General features: G+C 41.2%; 1 protein-coding gene across 1 annotated transcript in view; it reads left to right on the top strand.

Moving 5' to 3' along the window:
* LOC148592835 (cyclin-dependent kinase 6-like) overlaps positions 1 to 20,944 on the top strand; it is a 46,987-nt gene extending 26,043 nt beyond the window's left edge. The window contains exons 3-4 of the mRNA XM_088533446.1: positions 20,597 to 20,764; positions 20,861 to 20,944. Of these exons, the coding sequence (XP_088389572.1) occupies positions 20,597 to 20,764; positions 20,861 to 20,944 (252 nt within the window). The remainder of the gene's footprint in view (positions 1 to 20,596; positions 20,765 to 20,860) is intronic.
* Positions 20,945 to 22,113: the final 1,169 nt, after the last annotated feature.

The following is a 22,113-nucleotide window of genomic DNA, read 5'->3' as shown; positions in this document are numbered from 1 at the left end:
AGGGAAGGATTATCTGGCATTTGTATAAGTACTTCTGGAAATACTTTGTGTCATCTTAGTCTGGCAAGAATCCTGAGGGGAAAAAGATGGGAAGAGAAAGCATGAAACCTATCTAAAATTTAGCTATTTTAATAGCTTTTGTTAACAGCTTCAGACTTAGGAGTTGTTTGATCTTTCAATATAAAATAATACAAACAGTGATAAATATCTTTTCGCTTGTATCAGAGACACAAATGTATGACAGAAGTCAGTTCCAGCCACTATAAGCAACCTTAGTGCATAAAATAAAATTAAAGACATGGATACAGCCTTTACTCAGTCCCAGCAGAAGCCTGGAAAACAACACTTGCATCTGAAAGGCTCTTTTATGATAATATTTGTAGGGTTCTCCCTCCCTCTGGAGCTTTGAAGATGCTATGGGATCTTTATTTCAGCGTAGTTAACTTTCTGAAATCAACAACAAGGTGGCTCACATATCGTGTATCTAAATACATTGACCTGAGTGGGAGCTGAAGCCCCAGCCCATGAAAGATCTTTCCAGTTACATTTAGTTCAAAGCCAACAGAAGAGGTAAGTATTGGTCTAAAACTCTTCTAGTGATTTTCTAAAAACCTGTTCTAAATTTGCGCTAGTAAATTGTACTGCACATGTGCAAACATGTTTTGTGGCGATTATGTATTTGTGAAGAAAATTGCTCTCTTTATTTTTGAAAAAGCGCTTTTCAGCATACACAGTTTACTAGTTCAACCCAGTTGATATATCTGATAATTTAGCACAATAAAAGAGCAAATTTAACAGCACAAAAACAAGGAGTAGCAATTCTGTCCTCTTAGGCACGGTGAAACTGCATTTCATGCAGCCAGAAAAAAGTAAAACCTCAGTAAAACTCAGCTTGTGAGTGAGGAAAAAATGTAAAATTACTGTTTACTTAGTCACCTCTGTTGATTTCAACATTTGCACAGTAGCTGACATGCTAGTTTATGAATTCTGTTCAGTACAGGAGGAAGGATAGATTTAATTAACTTCAGTTGTACTTCATTGCTTGATTATTTATGTGCTTTATCCTGAAAATACCCAGTTTACACAGGTACTGTTTTGCTGGCAGTCAATTAGGGCTGATCACGTGAGGAAGGTTCTCAGGACTTAGTCCTAATTATTCCTAATGCATTTTGGTGCCTTCCTAGTGACACTGTCCTTATGGATATTCCTAGTAGACACTGAAGCAAAATATAGTTCTGTTGACTGCAGGGAAATACTGCCATGTTGCAGCAATTGAACATTTAACCCACAGCACATATATTGGTCAATGACTAATCTGACTTTTTATAGTTTGGCTTTTGAGGTTAATAGGGATTTGTACTTCATTTATTTTGCAGTATTGCATGCAATTTGCGTAGAGTATTTCCCCTCACCACTTGCACAGTACAAAACAACTGCCAGTATTGTAAGGCCATCTGTTAAAGTTCTGTGCATGTCAGCAATACAGAGGTACCAAATGAGCTGAGTAAGCTCTGGAGAGCTCGAAGCTGAAGGATGTAATATGCCTCTTTTGGCACCAGGGTGTAAACTCAACAGTTGTTAGTGGAACTCGAATGACATAAGATTACTATGAGAGAAATATCTGCCCCAAAAGGTCCTTTCTGCGTGAAAAAACTACCATCATTACATACTATTTTATTTTTGGATTCTGTTTTTGCTGATTTGGCACGTAATCAGGGATTTTAACTATCAAGTAATGTAAGTGACAACACTATTTTAAGTTTTTTTCTTCATGTTTAGCTGATAACATTCAGGCTGTAGTAGTTTAGAGGAGGAAACTGTATCAATCACTCAAACACAACTAAGGCTTCAGTCTTAATGCTGCTCAGCAAGGTCTCTCTCATATCTAAAGCCCTGAGAATAAACAAGGTACAATTTGGCCTGAATCACCCCAGAGATGGCGGATCTGTGGGGAGATGGAGGACATAAGTGTTCAGGTCCTCTGCCGGTCGCAGGCTTATGCGTGCAGTGCTACAGCCCATTTCTGTGGTGACAGCTCTGGCTGTCAAGTTACTTTGGAAAGAGGTACCTTAAATCTTTTCTATTGAAGATCTTCCATTTTTCTACTGTGGAGTACTCACTGGGCTGGAGGGATGGAGAACATGACTCAGAATACTTATAGGCATAGCATGTACCTTGGAAAGGGAAGACCTATGTTCCAAGCCTTAATACAGTAAAAGTTGTCTTTGTAACTGCTGGGTTATAGTCATGCTCACTCTTATTTGCCTTCTGTATCATGACTGATTAATATTTATTCTATCCTGGATGAATCACAATCAGCAGTGACAATATCTTCCGTCTTTGCTTTCTCATCAGCTTCTCTCCTTTCCTTCCTGGGATAGTCTTCAACTTTAGGGCAGTTTCTCTGGATGTGGAAGGTATGAGTTCAGTTTCCTTAAGAGACAGCTGTTAGTCATACATGGGTCTTTGGTAATGTTAACGGCGTGAACCACTGAGCCTCCAAGAGACTTGGCTGATTTAGACTTGGCTTTTATTAGTTGACATAAAGGAAGTGGAAGTAGGAGTGACGTGTGTCTGCCACAGAAAGGGGATTTTTTTTATTAACAGAATAGTTAACGGGACATTAAAGCATTATGATGTCTAAATTTTGTGTACTGAAACATGTTTAAGCTAGGAGATTGCATTCTGAACAGATGCTTGTGAGGCTAGCATGTTTATTTTTGATCCCAAAGGAGTTTAGTAAGATACGGATATGGGTGTAGTAATCCTAATTGCATTTTTAATATGGAAATCATGTGCATGCAAAAGAGTTGTCCAGTTAGGTTAGATATACCTAAGATATTATAATGCATGTAACCATATTTAGCTGTAAATAAATATATGCACAAGATGGTTTGGTATATAAATGCACAAATTAAGTGGTAAAGAATGGTGCTTTGGAGGTCCTCCTGGTTATCTTGATTTGCCAAACCAAGATGTATGAGTGAGAGGGGATAAACTTGCTAAGGTTCTTTAATTTTAGTAATGAAATTTGCCAGTCAATGTCTTGCTAAGTAAGTAAACTTGTGGCTTCCTGTAATACTTTTCTTTTTGAACGATAAGAATTTAAGCTACCCAAGGCACAGGGACTGTATAGGCTTTCAAACTGGCAGTCGGCAGTGAAGGGAACTCAGCAACGTCTCTGGTGCCCTGGGTACATGTGTTACTGCCATGTTGTGACCTCCGTGCTGGTCTGCAAATCTTCATGGTGTTCCCCAAGGTGGAGCAGGGTACCCAGGCACAAAGGGGGCAAGGTTTAATATAAATCCATCTGCTGTTTCCTGAAGCCTCACTCAAGTGAATGACTTCTGCTGGATATTATTTCTGCCTTTCTCCTTTGCATAGGGAGCCTAGATCTGATTGAGGGATCCAGATTTTGCTACAAGTGAAACTAATTTCCTTTTGTGAATTTACTTGATAGCAAATGAAAGCTTGGAAGTGACTGAACCAAATTTTAAAATACTAATGCAAGCCATGTGCCACAAACTGAATAAATACTCACTTGCTGTTTTGCATCCTGTTCATGTCCCCTAACTTATGTTACATACTAGCAATCCGGGCATATTGGATCGCATCTTTGCTTGACACTTAGAAAATTAATATGAAGATGTTGCTTCTCAGAAAGCAAAGCAGGGTTCAGTGTTAAAAGGTGAGTGAGTCATCAGCCATCTGCCACAGTTGTACCTACTCAGCCGATCACGTTTGAGATGTGGAGCAGATGTCGCACAATCACGCAGTTCTGAAAACAAAGCGAGATATTCCTGGAAAACAAACCCCACGGTACAGGCAGTCTTTAGAGTGTTGCCATATTTAACAAAACCAAGTTAAAAGCAATTCCTCTGAGAGCAATTGCACTAGAAAGGAGCCTACTAGAATTAATAAGTAAGCAGGATACTAAGAAAAGACTTTTTAATAAAATTTTCCTGCCGGTATTTTTGTCAGAAGGAAGAAAGAAAAACTGAGTGAGGAATTTGGAGCCCAGAGTCCACAAATAATGGATCAGATCCCTAGGTGTTCAGAAGAGGTGTAAATCCATTAGCTTCAGTGAAATGTTTCCAGTTTACAGCTGCAAAAGATCTTGTACAGTGCTTTCCAATAAATCTTGTTCTGAAGTCATATGATAAATTGAAGAAGGGTTGTTGTTGTAAGTGCACGAAAAACAAAATGACCAGGCTGATAAGTTACTGTGAGAGATGGCTGCACATCTTCCTTTATGTCCTCTGATTTTCTGCTCTCAGTGCTGCAAGGGAAGGCTCTGCACAAATGGCAGCTCCTCAGGCACTAACCCTTAAAAAGGGGGTGTTCGCTGCAAATGGCAGGGTCCTGCAACCTCCCTGCACTGCTGCCACGTGCAGAGGACACGGCTGCATCACCTTTGGGTGGTGGCACAGGCAGTAACGTAAGGCCTGCCCTCACTATGCAGAGTCATGACCTGGATGGAGAGACTGCTCGGTGCACAATGCTGCAAGATAGATCTCTAGAAGTTCCTTCCAACCTCAACCATTCAGTGATTCTGTGACCTACACAGTTATCTCCTTAATTCGAAACTTTTATAATCAGTGCCCAAGCACTGATTTTAAGGATGGTGGGGTTAAGTATCACCATTCCCTACCATTTCCAAATTCAAATGCAAACATCCTCAAATGAGCAAAACATATAGTTGTGTTTTTGCAGTGCTCTAGGCCAGGACTGTTCAAACCTCCATTGCTTACAAACTGGAACTTATAGAAACGTGATGAACGCCAATAATTTTAAATCACTCTGTCCTGAGTAGAGTAGAAGTCACTGGAGCGCTTCACATTCTGTGAGTTGTTCCAGTTTGGAAAGTGGTCAAGCAACATTGTAGTGTGATACATTAAAGCAACCTGACTGAAATAATAGTTTTAGGCTCTCAAAACGATGACACCGAATTACAAATGTCACTGTGAAAAGATGTCTATCAAAGACTCTTAAAATAGACATCTCAATCTACTTTTCTTTTATGGTCCAAATTCTTGTAGGCAGCAGCACAGTTCAGTATGTCCCTAAGGGACTCATCCTCCTTTGAAGTCAGGAGGAAGAGAGAGGGCCTCTATTGTTTGCAATAGAGGAAGAGCCAAAATCATCTTTATTCGGGAAGGGAAAGGGAATTAGGAAACTTAAGTGATTGTGAATTGTGGTCAGGAATGGGGATTCTCTCCCGCTTTAGTGGGATATAATTTATGATCAAGTCATTGAAAAATTGCAGAATTACAAACACTGGAAGTGAGTTGTCACTATCAACTCAATTTCTGTTAATTCTGTGGAGCTGAATTGTGAAGCATTGAAGTAATGCAAGAATTTTTTAAAAAGCTAATGAATCCTATTATTTAAAACTCCCTTTAAATGCTCTTGGATTAGTCGTGTTTTTGCTATTGGATTATTGTTTAGCATGTTTTTATGCTATTAATGCTCTTGATTTACTTGGGGTTTTGCTACTGGATTATTTTGATTAGTGCTCTTGGTTACTCAGACTACTGGTACAGGGAAATATCAGTGTGCTAGCAATTGCTATGTGAGGTGCTTTGATGACACTGGATGGAAGAAAGGGAGTATGTGGTAGGAACAATGCTCAGCCAGATGTGAAAGTGGGGCTAGGCCATTTGGACGAGTGACATACATCTGGTGCCTCATGCCTCACTCATGGAGCCAGGGGCAGTTCCTAGGAGTCAGGAGTATTGGAGACGCTTTCCGCTGTGGTGGTGTGGTGTTGGAGAGAGGATGTTCTGCAAATAATCCTGCCTCAGTGATCGGTGGAAGCATTGGTCGTGTTTCCAGAGCCTGCCTTTCTCTTAGACAAAGAGGAGCTGCTACTGTTAAAGCCATGATAGAAAGATGTCTCAGTTCACAGTGCATGCAAAGCACAGACACAACAATAGACTAAATCGGATTTATCCATGTTCTAAATTTTGCTTGAAATCCTTTTATTATTTTTAGCCCATAATTTGAAGGCCACCCTGCAGCAGATGTGAGGCTGTGAGGAGGTGTTCAAAGAGCAGCTCTTGATTTTTAGATGGAGCAGATCGAAATCACTTCCTCAACAGTGATTTCTGCACTTGAGGGAAATCAAGCCGTTACACATCTGCATTCCCACAGAGCTACACCTCGCCCTGGAAAAAGCAGACAGAGAGGGAGAAGAGGAGGCAGGGTGACACAGTTGCAAAGCAGCAGGTGTTCAGAGTGCCTGACAAATGTATTTATTTTCACTGAACTCCAGGCTCTAGGAGCTGAACTCAGCATGGCTACATGATGCAGCCAACCCAAGTCATTGCAGCTCAGTTCCTCTGCACCAGCACAGAGACTGTTGGCAGTTTAATATAACAGCTCATGAGATGGCCATGGACAACAAAATAACTAATTAGCCAGACATGGCGTCTAATATAAGATAACATAGTAATCAAATAAATTACTTGTTAAAAATTATTTCCTCCAGTCGATCCAAGAGAAATTTTAAACACTTGCAATAGCTATATGCACTGCTTTTATGCCCAAGAATAGGCAAGTTATTGTATCCCACAATTAAAAAAAAAAATTGAAGGGTATTACTTTAGTGGCATGCTGATTTAATCAAGCTATGTCGTATTTGTTTCTTTCTTCAGTAACAGATGTACTTAGCCCTGCGCCAGAGAGGAAAACTCCATGCGAATGCCTAGAGACTGGATTTTGTTAGTGTATTTTCGTATGTAGAGCTTAAAATTATCCTTCAGCTGCACCATCAGACACGGCTGAGCTGGAGTACGGGCGTAAGGAGAGCATAAAATGGGGCCAGCTGAGGCTTCCCCTCTCCCTCCTCCCCAGTCCTTGGGAGCACGTGCGCGACAAGCCCACTCTCACGGCCCACACAGATACCAGAACCGGAGCAGTTGCTCGCTCTTCCCATCAGATCCCTACCCTTCCAGGATGAAAGTACGGAAAGAGCCAGATGTGGCTTCAACAGCTCTTCGCCACTGCTGAAGCAGCCAAAGCAAAACGCTTCGAGGCCCTGAGCGCTTCCAGGGATTTCAACGAATTTTTCTCTGCCTGTGCGATCTCAGTTTTTCCAGCTCCTTCCTTCCTTCCTTCCTTGCTTGCTTGCTTGCTTCCTTTTCCCTTCTTGCTTCATTTTTTTCACCTCGTTTTCACTTTGTATTTATTTATATAACACTCTTACCTTCTGTTCTTTCCCTCTCTCCACAGTTTCTCTGCCCATCACTTTTCTTTCTACCTTGCTTACCTCCTCATAACTGACTCTGTTCCCATAAAAATTAATTTCATGGAAACGTCACACTGTTTCTCCACCTGGGGTCTGTCTTGTCCATTTTATTTGTGAGCTTTTAATGGAAGAGCCTCTCTCTGTGAGAACCCTAGGCTGCACAGTGGCTACCATTGTAGGTCCTTCTTTACTGTGTGAAGTGCTGGCCCTTACAGGGCACTGTGTTAGAAGTGTGATAGCCCTCTCCTACAGCAGCGCTATTTGTCTGAAATGGTGTTTCTGCTCTGCTCTGCCCTTTCCCCACCACCTCCACTTCACACATTTGCACAACTGCTTCCTTTCTGTGTATCAGTTCTCTGTAATCGGCATACGCGTCATGTTACAGGATTCTCAGGTTTCAAAGGGAAATAAAATGAGCTCCTTTCCACTTTGAGAATATCCTTTTTTTCTTTCTTTTTTTTTAAGTCCAAACAAAGATACACATTATTGGGAAGTTAGCAAGCAGCTGCCAGAAGAACGGAAAATTAGAAGGGACTCATGAGTGACATAGTAGAAATCCTGTTTGGTGTTGGCTCTTTATGAGGCAGCCAGGGAATAATAATTAGAAATTAAAATGATTGATTTATTTGTAGTTTTAATCGAACAGACCTGATTTTGTAATATTTGCACGTTAAGGGGTCAGATACTTCGGTGGGCTGAACCGCGGGTCCCTCGAGGCACCGGTGCAGTGCGGTGCGGTGCTGCCAGCATGGGTGAGCAAGCAGCCTTGCATTTGTTTTCATGTAAAGCACAAACAGTTCACAATTAAAGTAAGAGAAAATTACAAAGGCTCAAGCTCCTACATCAAAATCTGCCCTTAATTTGGGGCTTGGAAGCAGTATTCAAAAACTCATAAGCATTATTATTTTAGGTTTTTTTTTTTTGACTCCTCTGTTAACATTACAATTATACAGTCTGCCACTTATGTCAGTATACAAAGCATGTAATGATCTGTTGAAATGTATACCTGAGCCTTCTGGTTCAACTTCAGGCCTTATACAACAAACCCCAAAGGGAGCAGAGGTGCTGATCCAGCAAAGCACTTACTTAGGCTGCTTAATTTTATATGAACAGGTTGCCGTGACTTTATGGGACGTGAGGTTGAAAGGCTGCAAATCAGCTGATTCCAACAGAGGAGAATCAGCTGTTATCCAGCGTTACCAACTGCAAAGAAGACTTGAAACTGTTGTTTCTGGAGTCTCAGCTTAGTCATTAACATGAATTTTGCTTATCTTCAAATGCTTAATGCTTTTTCAGGTGAAGGAAGTCACCTGCCCCATGTGAGCAATGCCTGTGTCTTTGGAACCAGGCTCCTGCTTATTACAAAGCTGCACCTACGTAAAGGGATGCTGAAATGGTAAAAGGACCCTGCAGATCACAGATTTAACAGGCTGGCTCATTTAATTATTTATTTTGAATCATAACTCTTCTGGCCACAGCATTTATCCCATTTGCCTTAGAAAAGCTTGACCCTTGGGAACATACATTTCAAAGAAGCTCTTTCTTACCTTTCAGACCAGTTCATTAAAAGCTATAGCACAATATGCTGTTTGCATATTAATGTTGAACAGTAAACATTCGATAAGAGCCCATTGGTTAGTGGATTAATTGTAAGTAACATCACTACTCAAGAGTTTTCACTGCTACTAAATATGTGACTTTATAACCAACAACATAAAAAATTCTCGATAACTTTTAAAATGTTCCATTTCTTTGATCTATACAATAGAAGGCACTGCACTGTAACTTTAAAATGACAAAAATAATCAAGAAGACATGTTAGCCATCTTTTAAGAGCATTTCATTTCCAAGTCAATAAATTCAGCTGCTGAATTTTTGTCCTTTGTTTTAGGATGTGACAGTTCTGTTGCATAACTGCAATTAAGAGATCTCAGAATCTCCAAGACGTTACAATATTCTGTGAGTGCAACGACAGAGTCAGTTTATGTTTAGTTTTACAGAAAGGGGCATTGGAATGGCAGTGTGTTGTCTTTTTTTTAACATTTAGTTTATGATTCATTCTAAAATAGTCTTTCATTTGGAATTGACTTCAGATATTCCTGTTCTGACACGTAAATACTTTAGCAAGAACTTTTTAGAGAAAAATTTTGACAGTGGCTTACTCCTCCCTTAGTGTTACAAAGGAAATACTTGCCATCCAAACCCAGACTTGGCATTTTAATGGAAATGGTTCCAAAAGAATACATAGGATATTACGAATGTAAAATGCATTTAATGAAAGAGTATACAGATGTCTTTCATGTATTTTAAGTAAAAATGTCTAACTTGAGACTCAACAAAGTCAACAGTGATCTTTGAGCCATATGATTGTTATTACAATAGTAATAGTAGCTGTGTATAACTATCGAGTGAGAAACAACACAGACCAAAAAGGAACAGGCATATAAAAACATGAAGTTAAAGGAGGAGAGAGCATCTCACAAAGCATTTTTGTTATGTTTTTGCCTTGATTAGAATATGTACCTTTTTTATGCTTTTTGTTTGCTCGCATAATTCTTACTGATATCTATAGGGCTTATTGAAGACTAGGAAAAGGAGAATAGAGGCCAAGTGCTTGGGCTATAGCGAACCAAAACTGCTAAGGGATGCATACTTGACAGAGAGTTTAAAATAAAAATAAACCACAGTTTTTTTGCTTGGTTTCTGGAGCAGAAAGTCGCAAAACAAGCAGAAAACTTCTGGTTCTTGATGAAATGGGTAGTTTAGTTTCCTTACCTCAACTGCTGTGAGTGTTTCAGGCTTTAGCCTTCATTTCAATGAAAAGAAAAACACAATTCAGATTAGGTTTACATCTGTGAAACTGGGACACTGGAAAATATTTCAGGAATAGCCTTTCGCCTTATGTTTGCGTTCTGTTTTGTTTTACAAATGTGGTGGAGGTAACCTTGATTTGCTAGTTAGTGGAGTCACGCTTTATTGTGACAGAAAGCTAAGAACAGTCCTCCAGTGGAAATAACAAAGACCTACCCCATGGTGATTGATGAGGACGTTGTACAAGTGAAATGAGCTGGAAAGTCATCATCTTGTCTTTTCCTTTGCCACAGGAAAAGCATAACAGAGAGATTTCTTTTCTTCTGGCCCTGATAAGGAGTCTAACGAAGCATAAGGAGAGGTTACACAGCATGGCAATGTGTTACACCCAGCTGCTCACTAGCTTGCAAAGCTGCAGTAAATAATACAGTTGCTGTTTAATAAACAAAAGAAAACAAAAGGCCTTTGATAGTGATCCCTAGCCTATTTCATTTGTTCGTCTAAATATACAGTTTGCTTCTACTTAATTGACTGTCATTTTGGAATAACATAGAGTTTGATATTGTATTGTGTGATTTGCGGTGTTTTGTTTGTTGATAGGGAAAACAAAAGACTTATCTTTCTAGGGCCTGATTAAGCAAAGCCTTCATGAATGTGCAGGTTGTCTGGATCGTAGCTAGTTTTATTCTCACAGTTTTTCCATGAATGGTGGAAATACAGTAGAAGACCTGTTGTTGTCTTTTCCAAATTGGCTTACATAATAAATGCCACACTTTTTTGCCTGCTACAAGTTGCCCTTTTGAGAAGCCATGATGCATTTGTCACATGCATCATTTGTGACATTTAAGTTTCAAAAGATAATTCTTCATGTAAGCAATTTGTTCCACTGATCAGCCCTTTCTACAAGTCAGCTTCTAATATACTTTTGGCTTTTTATTAAAGTGTATGTTTAGTGTAGGGGGAGAGCCGGGGGAGTATTGTGCCTGTGAAACACTGGGGACAACCTTCTCCCCTCCCAGAGGCTCTTGACTCTCATGTCTCACTTCTCTTCCGTGCCTCCTCCTTACCCTCCTCCCTCCCAAGCAGAGCTGATTCTTATCTACTGTGCTAAACTTAATGTGAATAAATAGTAGGTTTACTCCTCATCGTATCATTACCAGTTGAAGAGTCCTCATTTTTAAGAACCAGTCAGGTGTTCAGAAGAAAACAAGGCCGGCTCCTCAGCTAGTGTAAATCAGTGTTATTCCACTCATAACAGGAGGGACTACTGGCATGCAGTACTTTGGAGGGCACCAGCAGATGTGGGGGACTATATCTGCTGCTGCAGCTGCTCCTACTAGAGCTGGACCATCAAAACCATTTGTTTTTACAAAAGACTCGCTCTGAGCAAACATCTCCAACAGATGACTGCTTACTACTGCTTACTACAGACAGGTACTGCTGTACCTGAAATCAGATGATGAGCTGCTTGTCTATGTTGCTCAGTGATCACCCAGTCTGTGGGAAACACCACCTCAAGGAAATCAAGTAAAGCCATAGGGCAGGAGAGTAAAAGAGGAAATGGTCAAGCAAGATGGGATACAGAGAAGGTGGGAAGAAGGGTCAGCTTTGAGGTAGTCCAGGAACAGGAAGCAGAGCACATTAAGGGATAAAAGAGAGAAGAAAAAATATGATATCAGAAAAAAAAGAGTCCGATGCTCAAACTTCTCAGGCAGTCAGTGAAAACAATAGACTATGCCTCGTTCCTCTTGCCACATCTCTTCACTGTGCTTTGTCTGTAGGACAAAGTGGCTGTTCACCTTATAAAACTGGTGGTTCAAGAGCTATTGATTTTTCAATTCAGCGTTAATACGATTGAAAATGAGTAGTTTCTGTAAACACAGAAAGCAACCCAAGCTGATGCATGTTTTGAAGAAACAGTTCTCTTTTTTACTATGTTTGGTTTAGATGTACTTAGGCATCAATAAGATTCTCATCCTCATGAGTGTTTTTAGAGCTCCTAGTCCTGTAACAGCACAGCAAACTATGGAGATCTTTGCTTGATTCTCCTGACCCAGTTGGTTCCCAGCAGGCCACTGTCTGCTCTAAGCTCTTCCTTAATGCCCACTTCTACCCATAACTTAACATCTAGGAAATCTTTATCTTTTGTTTTCTTGAAGGTTGTTACGCTTTCATAACCAAAAGCTAATTCTAGATCTTGGAGTATTTAACAAACATTAACCAGTTAATCTTTGTAACACTCATGAAATAGTTAACCATTATCCCTGAATTTATAATACAGGGCAACAGAGGCAGAAAAGGTAAATGAACTGCTGGGACTAGCGCTCAGGTAGTAACTGACACCAGTGTTGAGCCACTGATGAACATCACAATACTTTTGCCATGTCAGTACATAAAAATGTTGTTGAAAACTATCTTTTAAAAAGTATACAGCTGACCCTCACTTACTGTGTGAGGAAGGGATTGTCTTCTTACTTTGTTCTGTTTTCACAGCTTTAATAAAAACACTTAACTGCTTATTAAGAGTGTCTAAGAGAATAGCTGTATTTTGATGACCAGTGTCAAAATCACTGACACATGTCTCAAAGAGATTAGCTACAACTCACTAAAAGTCCTGCAGGTTCTGCTTGGTGTGGGAGGAAGGGTGACATTAAAAAGCAGTGTGGCCAGCCCAGGCCTTGAAAATTGATGGATAAATTCCCAGTGACTGCACTGGGCTTTGGTTGTGCCTGATAGGAGACCAGCTTCTCCCTCAGTTTGAAACTCATGCAGGATTCCTAGATATTTCACTGATGGAAGCAATCAAAAAGAAATGAAATGAATGGAAGTCCCAACTCCTCAGTAACCCTGATTTCTGCTCCACAGAACTGACTTACCCAAGTACTATTGATTTTAATGTTATTTGAGTTTCTAATAGAATCCTATTGTTTTTTTTCTCATTTTTAAAGCGTATTTTTTGTTGCTATGCAGACATTTCATAGAGATCATATGCATTTAAAAAAAGGAGGAGCAAAACTAAGGGAGAAAGGCTCTTCTCCAGCCTTTTATATCTAGCCAAGGATTCAACAGATTTCAAAAAAGTCTTGGCTAAAATGTTCAAAGCTGCCTTGGGTGTAGGAGAGCTGCTCATCCAGATCCCCTGGGATCCTTCTAAAGTCTTAGCCTTTGTTGTTATTTGTCAGCGTATAAACAGATCTCAGCCTTTTTGATGGCATATTGCAGACAAACCCAGTGAGGATTTCTGCAGAAATGTCAGCAACGGTGCCAAGGTGTTGACAGACCATTAGGAAGAGTATCTGTCATAAATCCCTATGTATTTACATAATTTGAATGCTCCCCTGGACCTGAATCAATGCGATCTAAGCCGTTTGCACGTTATTCTGAGCATGTTGGGAAGTTACTGGTGTTAGCCCTCGTGCTCAGGTAAGAGTGCAGCGCAGCCATCTAACAGGACCTTGCTGCTCACCTCCAGCACTAGCCGGAATTAGCAGTCCCCAGAAGGTGAATTTACAGATTTACTCTTTCAGCAGACTTTACCTCCCGAGTCCGAGGCTGTTTGTAAAGCATTTTCCTTGATGTATGTGCACGTCATTGTTTCGGCTTTCTAATCACTGACCAGCTGGCTCGGGAGTGAATAGAGCTGCGGGCCCCTTGCCATGTTTCATGTGAGGTCTTGGCTGGGTGGCCAAGCAGGCAGCCTGCAGCCAGTGTCAGAGCAATTCAAGAGGTATTGGCACAGCAGTGTCCCCATTAATTTCTGCTTGTCACATGCTGTCATGCAAGTTACACCAGAGAGGAAATGACCGTTAAAAAAAATAATAATAAAATAATAAGTGCGCTTGTGGCACTTGGTCCCCTCCAGACGTTACCCTGAGGTTAAACGAGTGGATACAATTAGCTGCTCCGCACAGACAGCTGCAGGGAAGGAGCAGCCTAGTCGGGGCCCCACGGCAATGTGGCTTTCCTGCAAGTCAGGAGCGTCCACTCTCAACATATGCCATATTTTTAACCCTTTGCAGAGCTTGAGTAAATTCAAAAGAGCCCTCAGGCCTGCAGGCTCACGCAGGTGCTGCTGGATGGCTGCCCTGCTGGTGGAGCAGCTTTGGGGCACTTCCTTCGTGAGGAACGGCGACGGCAGTGTGAGGAGAGCTGGCTCTTCGCTTGTCATAGTGTGGGAAATGTAGATCCCATCCGGGAGCGAGGCAGTGATTCCTGTGGAGTCCCCTCGGGATGAGGGCTCCTAACAGGAGCCACCTGACACTTTGGAGCCGCGAATGCCCTGATCTCTGAGGTGGCCCCGTGGGGCGGCCCAAAGTGGTGATCCACCTATGACGTCCCAAAACACTGCCCAGGAATGCCAAAGCCAAGGCTAAAAAGAGAAGATGGAGATGTCCTGAGATGAGAGGAGGAGGTAGCTATCAAACACTTGAAGTGATCAAAGTCTTTTTTTTTTTTTTTTTAACTAAAAGTCTTAAACACTACTGAGGGGTGATGGAGCTATGGGGGTGTACACAGTGCCCCCAGATAGATCAGCTTAGCCAAGTGAGAGTCTGGTGTGTAGCCCAGAAGGAATAAGGGCTAAATCTCACAGCACCAGTCATACGAAAGATGACTTCCCGTGTTGATAGACACAACGGAAAGAAGTGGGAATTAATTAGGAAAAAAAACACGCTTCAAAATCCAGGCTGCAGTTCTGCCCAAGCTAGCAAACATGTCCTGCTATTGCAGAGCTGTACTTATTAAATGTGAGGACTGCCTATACCCAAACAGATGCCAGAAAAGACCTCAGAGCGAAGGCACACGAATCATGGATGCCACTTCATGTCCCTTGTATTGGGCTCACCAAGCCATTGAGACAATGATCAGTTTGAGCAGTTTATAGGTTCATTGCAGACCTCGTCTCTTTTTTAGATGTTGAGAGGAATAGAAGAACAGCACAGGTAACAGCCACTGAGCCAGGGCGTGCTGTAAGGTCCTGCTGTCTCCCAGGCAATTTTAGGAGAAGCTTGTAGCAGAGGAACAATATCAAAAGAAAGGAAATTTCTCGGGAAGTATTTGGGGACCTACACAACTGTCATGGTATCATCCAGAGACAGAGGGGAAAATACTGTTTGCTTATCTAGGCCCAGAGCTATAAATTCCGTAGGTCTTTCTGATGGGTGCAGCCAGTGGGAAGACTTATGAGTGGAAGAAAAGGTCGTTAATTATTTTATCTGCTCTAAAAACTTCATACTCAGAGCAGATTTTGCTAGTAGACCCACATTTACCAGTTTCTGTCAAATTGCTAAAGCAAATTCCCCCTGTGCTCTCATTTAATTTGCATGTATTTTCTTTTCAAAGTTCCAGCAGCCAAGTAGGAAATTTTATGTGTCTCATTTGCATGTCTGGTAATTCCATTTTGATATGAATTTTTGATACACTGAATCACTAAAAATAAGTAATCAGAACAAGAATTATATAGATTTCCTTTCAGTCTTGCAAATTCTTGTCATCAGTGTGAATAATTAACAACAGAAACAGTAAAACTTGATGGCAAACTGGCTTCATGGGTGCTGAGTTCAGAAATCAGAAATTTATGTGGGAAGGTTTATAGACATAAAGTCATTTTGATCTGGCTGAAATGAAATGTTTTGATATGTGTGTCTATACATGTGTACGTAAATGTGTACACATTCCTTATGCTGAATTTAGACTTTGCTTCAAAAATACTGAGATCAGTGATGAGTTTATTTCACCTTTTTTTGCCTAACCAAAACCTAGTAGATGAATGGAATACTGTGTGATAACCTGGCAATGTTAAGCTACTGGTACTAAAATGCGCTTATCCCAAAATGTGTCAATCTTCTATACAGGTGTTCTACTCTTGTATGAAGCAGATACGCAATGCTCAGGATACACAAGCAAGTCTGTACAAAATAGTGACATGTGCAAATTTTATCAAATTGACTGATTACGATCTGGTTCTCTGAATAATACTTCATACTAACTCATTTAGGACTTTATCTAATCTCAGTTACCTCACTGCTTCTACTATAACTAGATTTGTCTTCAAAATAATGTTTTAGAGACTCTAGTTTTTCATGTATTTTATCTAACAGACAGGTCTAGCTATTTTAAAACAGACCATTTTATTTTAGTGCTTCTCTTTTTTTGCTGGGTGGGTTGGGGTACCTTTGCCTTCAGGGAGGCTCTTCAAAACACTAACGTGTAGATGAGTATATACGTGCATAGTGTGTATGTGAGGCAATGTATGTGTTCTGCAGGAAGAAGTCCCAAGCTGTATGTATAGTGCAGAGCAGGTCTTCAGACTGTGAGAACTGTGAATATCCTTTGGACACCACCCCATCTCAAGGCATATTTTTTAATATTTTCTGCAAGACACCTTCACCATGGCAATTTGGTAATCCAGGATTGTTTGTCCCTCTCCTTGTGTCCTGGCCGCCAACCCCATGGATTCCCATCACCAGTGCTGCCATCTAGGTGGGCTTGCAGAAGGGGTCCCAGCCCCACGCCAGGACAAGATAAATAAAATACTGCATTTCACTGCATTTGATAGAGAGTCACTAAGTTATTGCGCATGCCTTCGGGATTCAGTGTAGCAACATTAATCATGTCTTTTGCTATTCATGTATCTGTACTATGTAATTCCTCAGGAATGCCTCTTTTTTTTGGGGGCATTAATTAATGTTGACTGTTTGCTACAAAGTATAATCATAAAAGTGCTGTAATTATTCTGTTTCAAAAATAGGCCCCAGAGAATGTGAAGACTCTTTAAGCTTTCATTCCAGCATGTTTAGAAAACATCCTTTAAAATGAAAGCAGTTGGTGGCTGGGAAACTCCACCTGATCCCATAGGCCAGGGGAGTCTTCAGGCAGCTCCTCTGCCACTCAGAAGAGACTCCGCAGTTTGGAGCATCCCAGTGCCAGCCGGCACGGGCCATGCTGCTCTGCTCTGCACAAATGCAAGAAGACAACCCGAGCAGAGAGAAGTGAAGGGCCCACCCCACCCAAAACTCCAGAAGACCTGTGCTCTTGTACAAATTCAGGGTCTGTCAGCAGCTGGGAAAGGGTCTGTGCTGTGCTACTCTGTTTGGCGATATGACCAAGGATATCTATGGACTTCAGGGCCTTTCTTCCTTTGGTGTCCGGAACCTGCATCCCCGTGGCCTCGGGGAATCTGGGTCTTTCCTTCCAGACCACGGAGCAGTGGGGAAGATGTCAGGGCCATAAAACGCGTGGCCCTCACTGGGTGACCTACCTCTTGGTGCGGGCTCTCAACTGCTGTGCTGGGGCAGGTGGTTTCACCAAGTTGCACAGCTCTGCAGCCCTCTATCCAAACACAAATTCAACCTCTGCACACTTACTGCATAATTTTGGTTTTATTGGATAGATATTTGAATTATTTAGTTAACAACTAAGCCATATCCTTTTGGGTTAGGCAGGAGCAGCAACTGCATCTAGAGCAATTCAAAGCGATTTGAATGGCCTTTATGCATGGAAAAGTGTCACTGCTTCCCTCTGTTGTACATTTGGCCTAATAATAAATAAATATAGATCAGGGAGCCATCTAGAGAATCTGGCTGTAGTTATACAAAGTGTAACTTAATACAGCCAAAGGACAGTTGTTGTTGCTAGAAGCCAAAGTGGAGGGTGACACTTAAAGGATCAGAGGGGTATCCTCAAAAGCGGTGCCTTGGGAGGGATTTCTGGATCGGAAGGCCCCAGCCCGAGCCTCACACTCCCCCGAAGAACACTATGCAAGGCATATTTCTGCACGTTGTTGAGACTCACAGCAGGATGTTGCTTGAAAGGCTCGTCACAAGTTGTTCCTGACAGGTGGTGCTGATAAAGTAGCAGGCTGAGGGATGCCATCTCTGGTACCATGTTTGGTGGAACATGGAAAAGCAGAGGCATCTCCACAAAAATTTCACCTCCAACTGCTTCCATTTTGAGACTTTTATAAAATTAAATCTACATTTTGTCACCAAGGAAAGTGTATTTTTCTTCAGTGCCTCTGCAAGATAGCTCAATTTTCATCTGACTTACAGATAAATATTTTAGTTTTATGCATAGAGGACACTGCAAAATGTAGCCTGAAAGTGAAAACAATGTAAGGCCATGATTGCCTGAAGGCAGTCACAATCTTATAGACCTTTTAAACTTACAAATAAGTAAGTAAGTGTACTTTCCTAGTACACTTGGCTGCTGCACATCTTATTTTTTTATGTGTGACAAGAACTTTAGTAAATTGTATTCATCTTCTTTTCAGTCTCTTTGGCCAAGGGAAAGAGATGCCCAGCTTCCATCTTGAAATACTTTACTTTTTTAAAACAGACCTAGAAGAAAACTCAGAATTTAGAAGCCGAAGACATTGCTTGCGACTTGCAGCTAGCAGGGCAGAATTGTATTCACTGAGCTTGCAGAAGAAATATGAAACAAAACCAGTAAAAGTTACAGGAAAAATGTTGTTGATGTGTTTGGTAGCTTAAGGAATGAGTTTGCATTCATGACAAATGAGTATGATGCAGAAATGTCAGACAAAAAAAGGGACTAACCAGTGATCTAGCCTAAGCCTTAGCTTGTTTAAATTTATTTCTTAGTTTATCTGGTATTATGTCTGCCTCTTGAATAAAACACTTAGGCCCAAATTCATTGAAACAACTAAGTACATGCTTAAGATAACCACATGCTTAGATATGTCTCTGTGTTCCTCATCTCTGCAAGCTTGATCCAAACACTGTTGCAATTTTGACCTAATTTATAATAGCACAGACTGACCAGATAGGGCACGTATTAATTCTGCTGATGCCTGAAACCTGCAAAACATGCAGTCCTGGCTCTTCCACAAATTTCTGGACTGCACGGGGAAGTTATATAGATAGCTTATTCAGTATGCCCTGGATGTCCTTAGAGGAGCAAACCCCATTACACTGGTTATCAAAATGAGAAGATCTCTGGTCTTCCTGTGGAAGTGAAGGCAGTGAAAGGCATTAGCTAGCAGAGAAAAGAGAGTTCAGTTTACTGCCATCCCCCAGAGATGGTTATAACTAATTAAACAGTGTCACAGCTTGTGTTGTTTCTCCATCATTTGGCTCTTCAGATCAAGAATAATCTTTCTTAAGTGGCCCACTGTTACAGGCATTTATAGGGCAATTATAATATAGGCCCTGTTTTATCATAGATGAGATCACTCCCAGCCTTAATATCTGTGAGTCTTGTAATAACTGATGGTCAGAGAACGTTACGTGAAAATAATTTTTTTTTATTAAATTACATAGCAGGCATCCAAAATGCATCCAGCTGAAGCAATGTTATAAAATGTTGAACGTTTTGAGCTATTTTAACCCATTTACTGACAGCAGCCCTTTAAACAATGTGCTCTGAATATTTGCTTAAAAAAAATGTGCAAGGATTTCCCAGGTCCTGTGATGGTCTCTAGAAGAGTCCATAGAGAAGAACAAAAGCAACGAACTTCACTTCATCCTTCTGTTTTCTCGTGTTTTTTTTGGCATCATTTTGGTTGCTAATAGAGGTCAACCTGCTGCATGGCTAATGGACAGGGCATGTGTCATCAGCAAGCATAGAAAGGGACTTATACAAATTGGTGTCAAGCGCCCAGAGCAAAAACAATTTTGCTTTATCCCTTTTGTTTCTTGCCTTCTTTTGTCTCTTTTCCTTTGTTTCATGTCACAGCATCTGCTTGGAACTGTTTTGCCAAAATAATTTTCAAGTTGACGGTGTCCTCCCAATTTGGAATTCAGGGGATTTCTACTATTTAGTTTTGAGTCTGTTCGTCCATTCCTTTCATGTTACTAAGATTGATGTAAAACAACGGGTACAGATGAAACACTTTCCTCAGCTGTGGAGATGTCATGAAAGATTGCATCACTGTAGTGCAACAGAAGGCAAAACCAAGCACTGTTACTTACGATTATTACACAGATATGGTGCCAGACTTTGATCTGAGGATAGTTCCTGTCTTATTGTGTAGAGTCTGTGCAGTAGATTCTTCTACGTACATTTTTCCCCCTGTGACATTAAATCCTGACAACGCAATCATATAATCAGCTTTTCTGATTAAAATACGTCCTGCGTCTGCTGAAGTGAATGATAAAATTCCACTTCAGTGAGGCAAGACAAAGCATAGACTTGTGAGACGCAAAGCGCTGTGTGGTTTAGAGTTAAGAGCAAAAAGCTGCTATGTATTTTTCTAACTTGGACAGCATTCTTTTGAAGTTGTCCTGGGATTTATGGACATGCTTTTGCTATTTCTTCAAAGTGTGTTGACCAGGCTTTATACTTCTATCAATCAACCTCAAATAATTCAACTGGAAACAATACATTAATGTGATAAGTACACCTGCTCAAGTCAGCTGGCTCCAGCAACATCCTGCCTGTTTTATATTAATAGGTGTTTTTATCTCCTGTGCACATATTCAAGTCAGTACTTAAATTAGTTTTGCAGATTATGGACTGAGTTTACCTGTTTGCCACCTTGTCTTGATAATCACATATTGATTTCTTCTTGGCATTTAGGATATGATGCTTCAGTTGTTTCGGGGACTGGATTTCCTGCATTCACATCGCGTGGTACATCGGGACCTGAAACCCCAAAATATCCTTGTAACCAGCAGTGGGCAGATAAAATTAGCCGACTTTGGCCTTGCACGAATCTACAGTTTTCAGATGGCTCTAACCTCAGTGGTAAGTTTCTGGAGGCTTTTATTTTTATTTCAGTGTGGTAGAGTGCTTGCTCTCTGTGTTCATGCATTTTTATCTCGTTATAACTCTGCTTCACAGTCTTCTCTGCTGTCAAAGTTCTGTGTGTCTGTAGCGATGCGTGCTTTTCCAGCTAGAACTGAAGTCGTTGTGGTTACTTTGTAAAAGTAACCAATTGCTGATTGCCGGGTCTATATTACATCACGACTGATTACTGAAGGATAGCCATGAGCTAGTTTTCCAAAGCACCTTAAATCTAGCTTTTGTTGTGATAATGGCTTCTTCTGTACAGTAAGCTAGAGGGGAGGAGTGGAAGTTTCCCAGGTTTCCTAGTTTCAGATAAGGAAAGTTCAAGGAGCTGTTCTTGAAAACATGCGCCGATACTTCCAAACACGCCGCACGGCCGTGTCTCCAAGTTGCTCCTCGCGAATGTGGCTCTCCTACATCCTCCCATATGTTAGCAAGCGATTCCAAGCAGGAATCCAAGCTGGAGGCAGTCAGGGGGAGCTGGCAGCTGAACACAGAGCCCTTGGCCAGGCCGGCACCTCCAGTACCTCCAGCCCCTGCCACCGTTGCCCTTGGCTCGTCCATGAGCTCCCTCCAGTAGCTCTGCTGCCAGCTCCTTGCTTTGGCCCTGGCTCCACACGCAAGCAGCAAGCAGCTCTTGGCTCGACCCGGCCTCCCCAGGGCTAACGTGTGGTGCAGATGAGCAGCGTGTGTGCTGAGTGGCACTTGCTCTTGTTGCGGGCTCGTGAATTCTTTGTTTCCGTTTTCTATTCTGAGGAGATGGCCGTATCGTTTATGCTAAAGACAGGGAAGGGAGAACTGCTGAGAAAAGAAACTGAAAGGAGTCCACTTTGCATTTTACATGATATTCAGAAGTTAGCCAGCCTCACGCTGATAAAAAGCAATCCACTGTTATTATTAGTTACTGTAAGAGCCTTACCACAGTTCTGTAATATAACAATGATTCTTTGGGTTCCGGCTTCGGCATGAATGAAGACAGGAAGAAACAGAAAATGATACCATCATGCTGATACCATCATGCCGCTAAACATAGGAAAGTATTGTCTTCACATGAAACATGTAAACTGGCAAGTTTGCTCGGTTGTGCTTTGGCGTTGTCTTTTGTAAGGATGTAGCCTAATCCAAAGCCAAAAGAATCCCTGCTTAGGTCAGTGAGGACAAAACAGATTTGCAGAAAAGGAGAAAAAGGGTCTTCTTGAACTGCTGTAATTTTTCATTTCCAGGCAATCAGTCAGAAACAGTAATACACATTCACTGGCTATTTCTACTGATCCTCAACTTCCTCAAGCCAAAATTATTGAATGCTG

This window comes from Tinamus guttatus, unplaced genomic scaffold, assembly GCF_059628265.1.
Source record: "Tinamus guttatus ecotype Peru unplaced genomic scaffold, ASM5962826v1 Tinamus_guttatus_pri_ptg000503l, whole genome shotgun sequence".
Taxonomy (NCBI): Eukaryota; Metazoa; Chordata; class Aves; order Tinamiformes; family Tinamidae; genus Tinamus; species Tinamus guttatus.
This window is presented reverse-complemented; position numbering and strand designations above follow the sequence as displayed.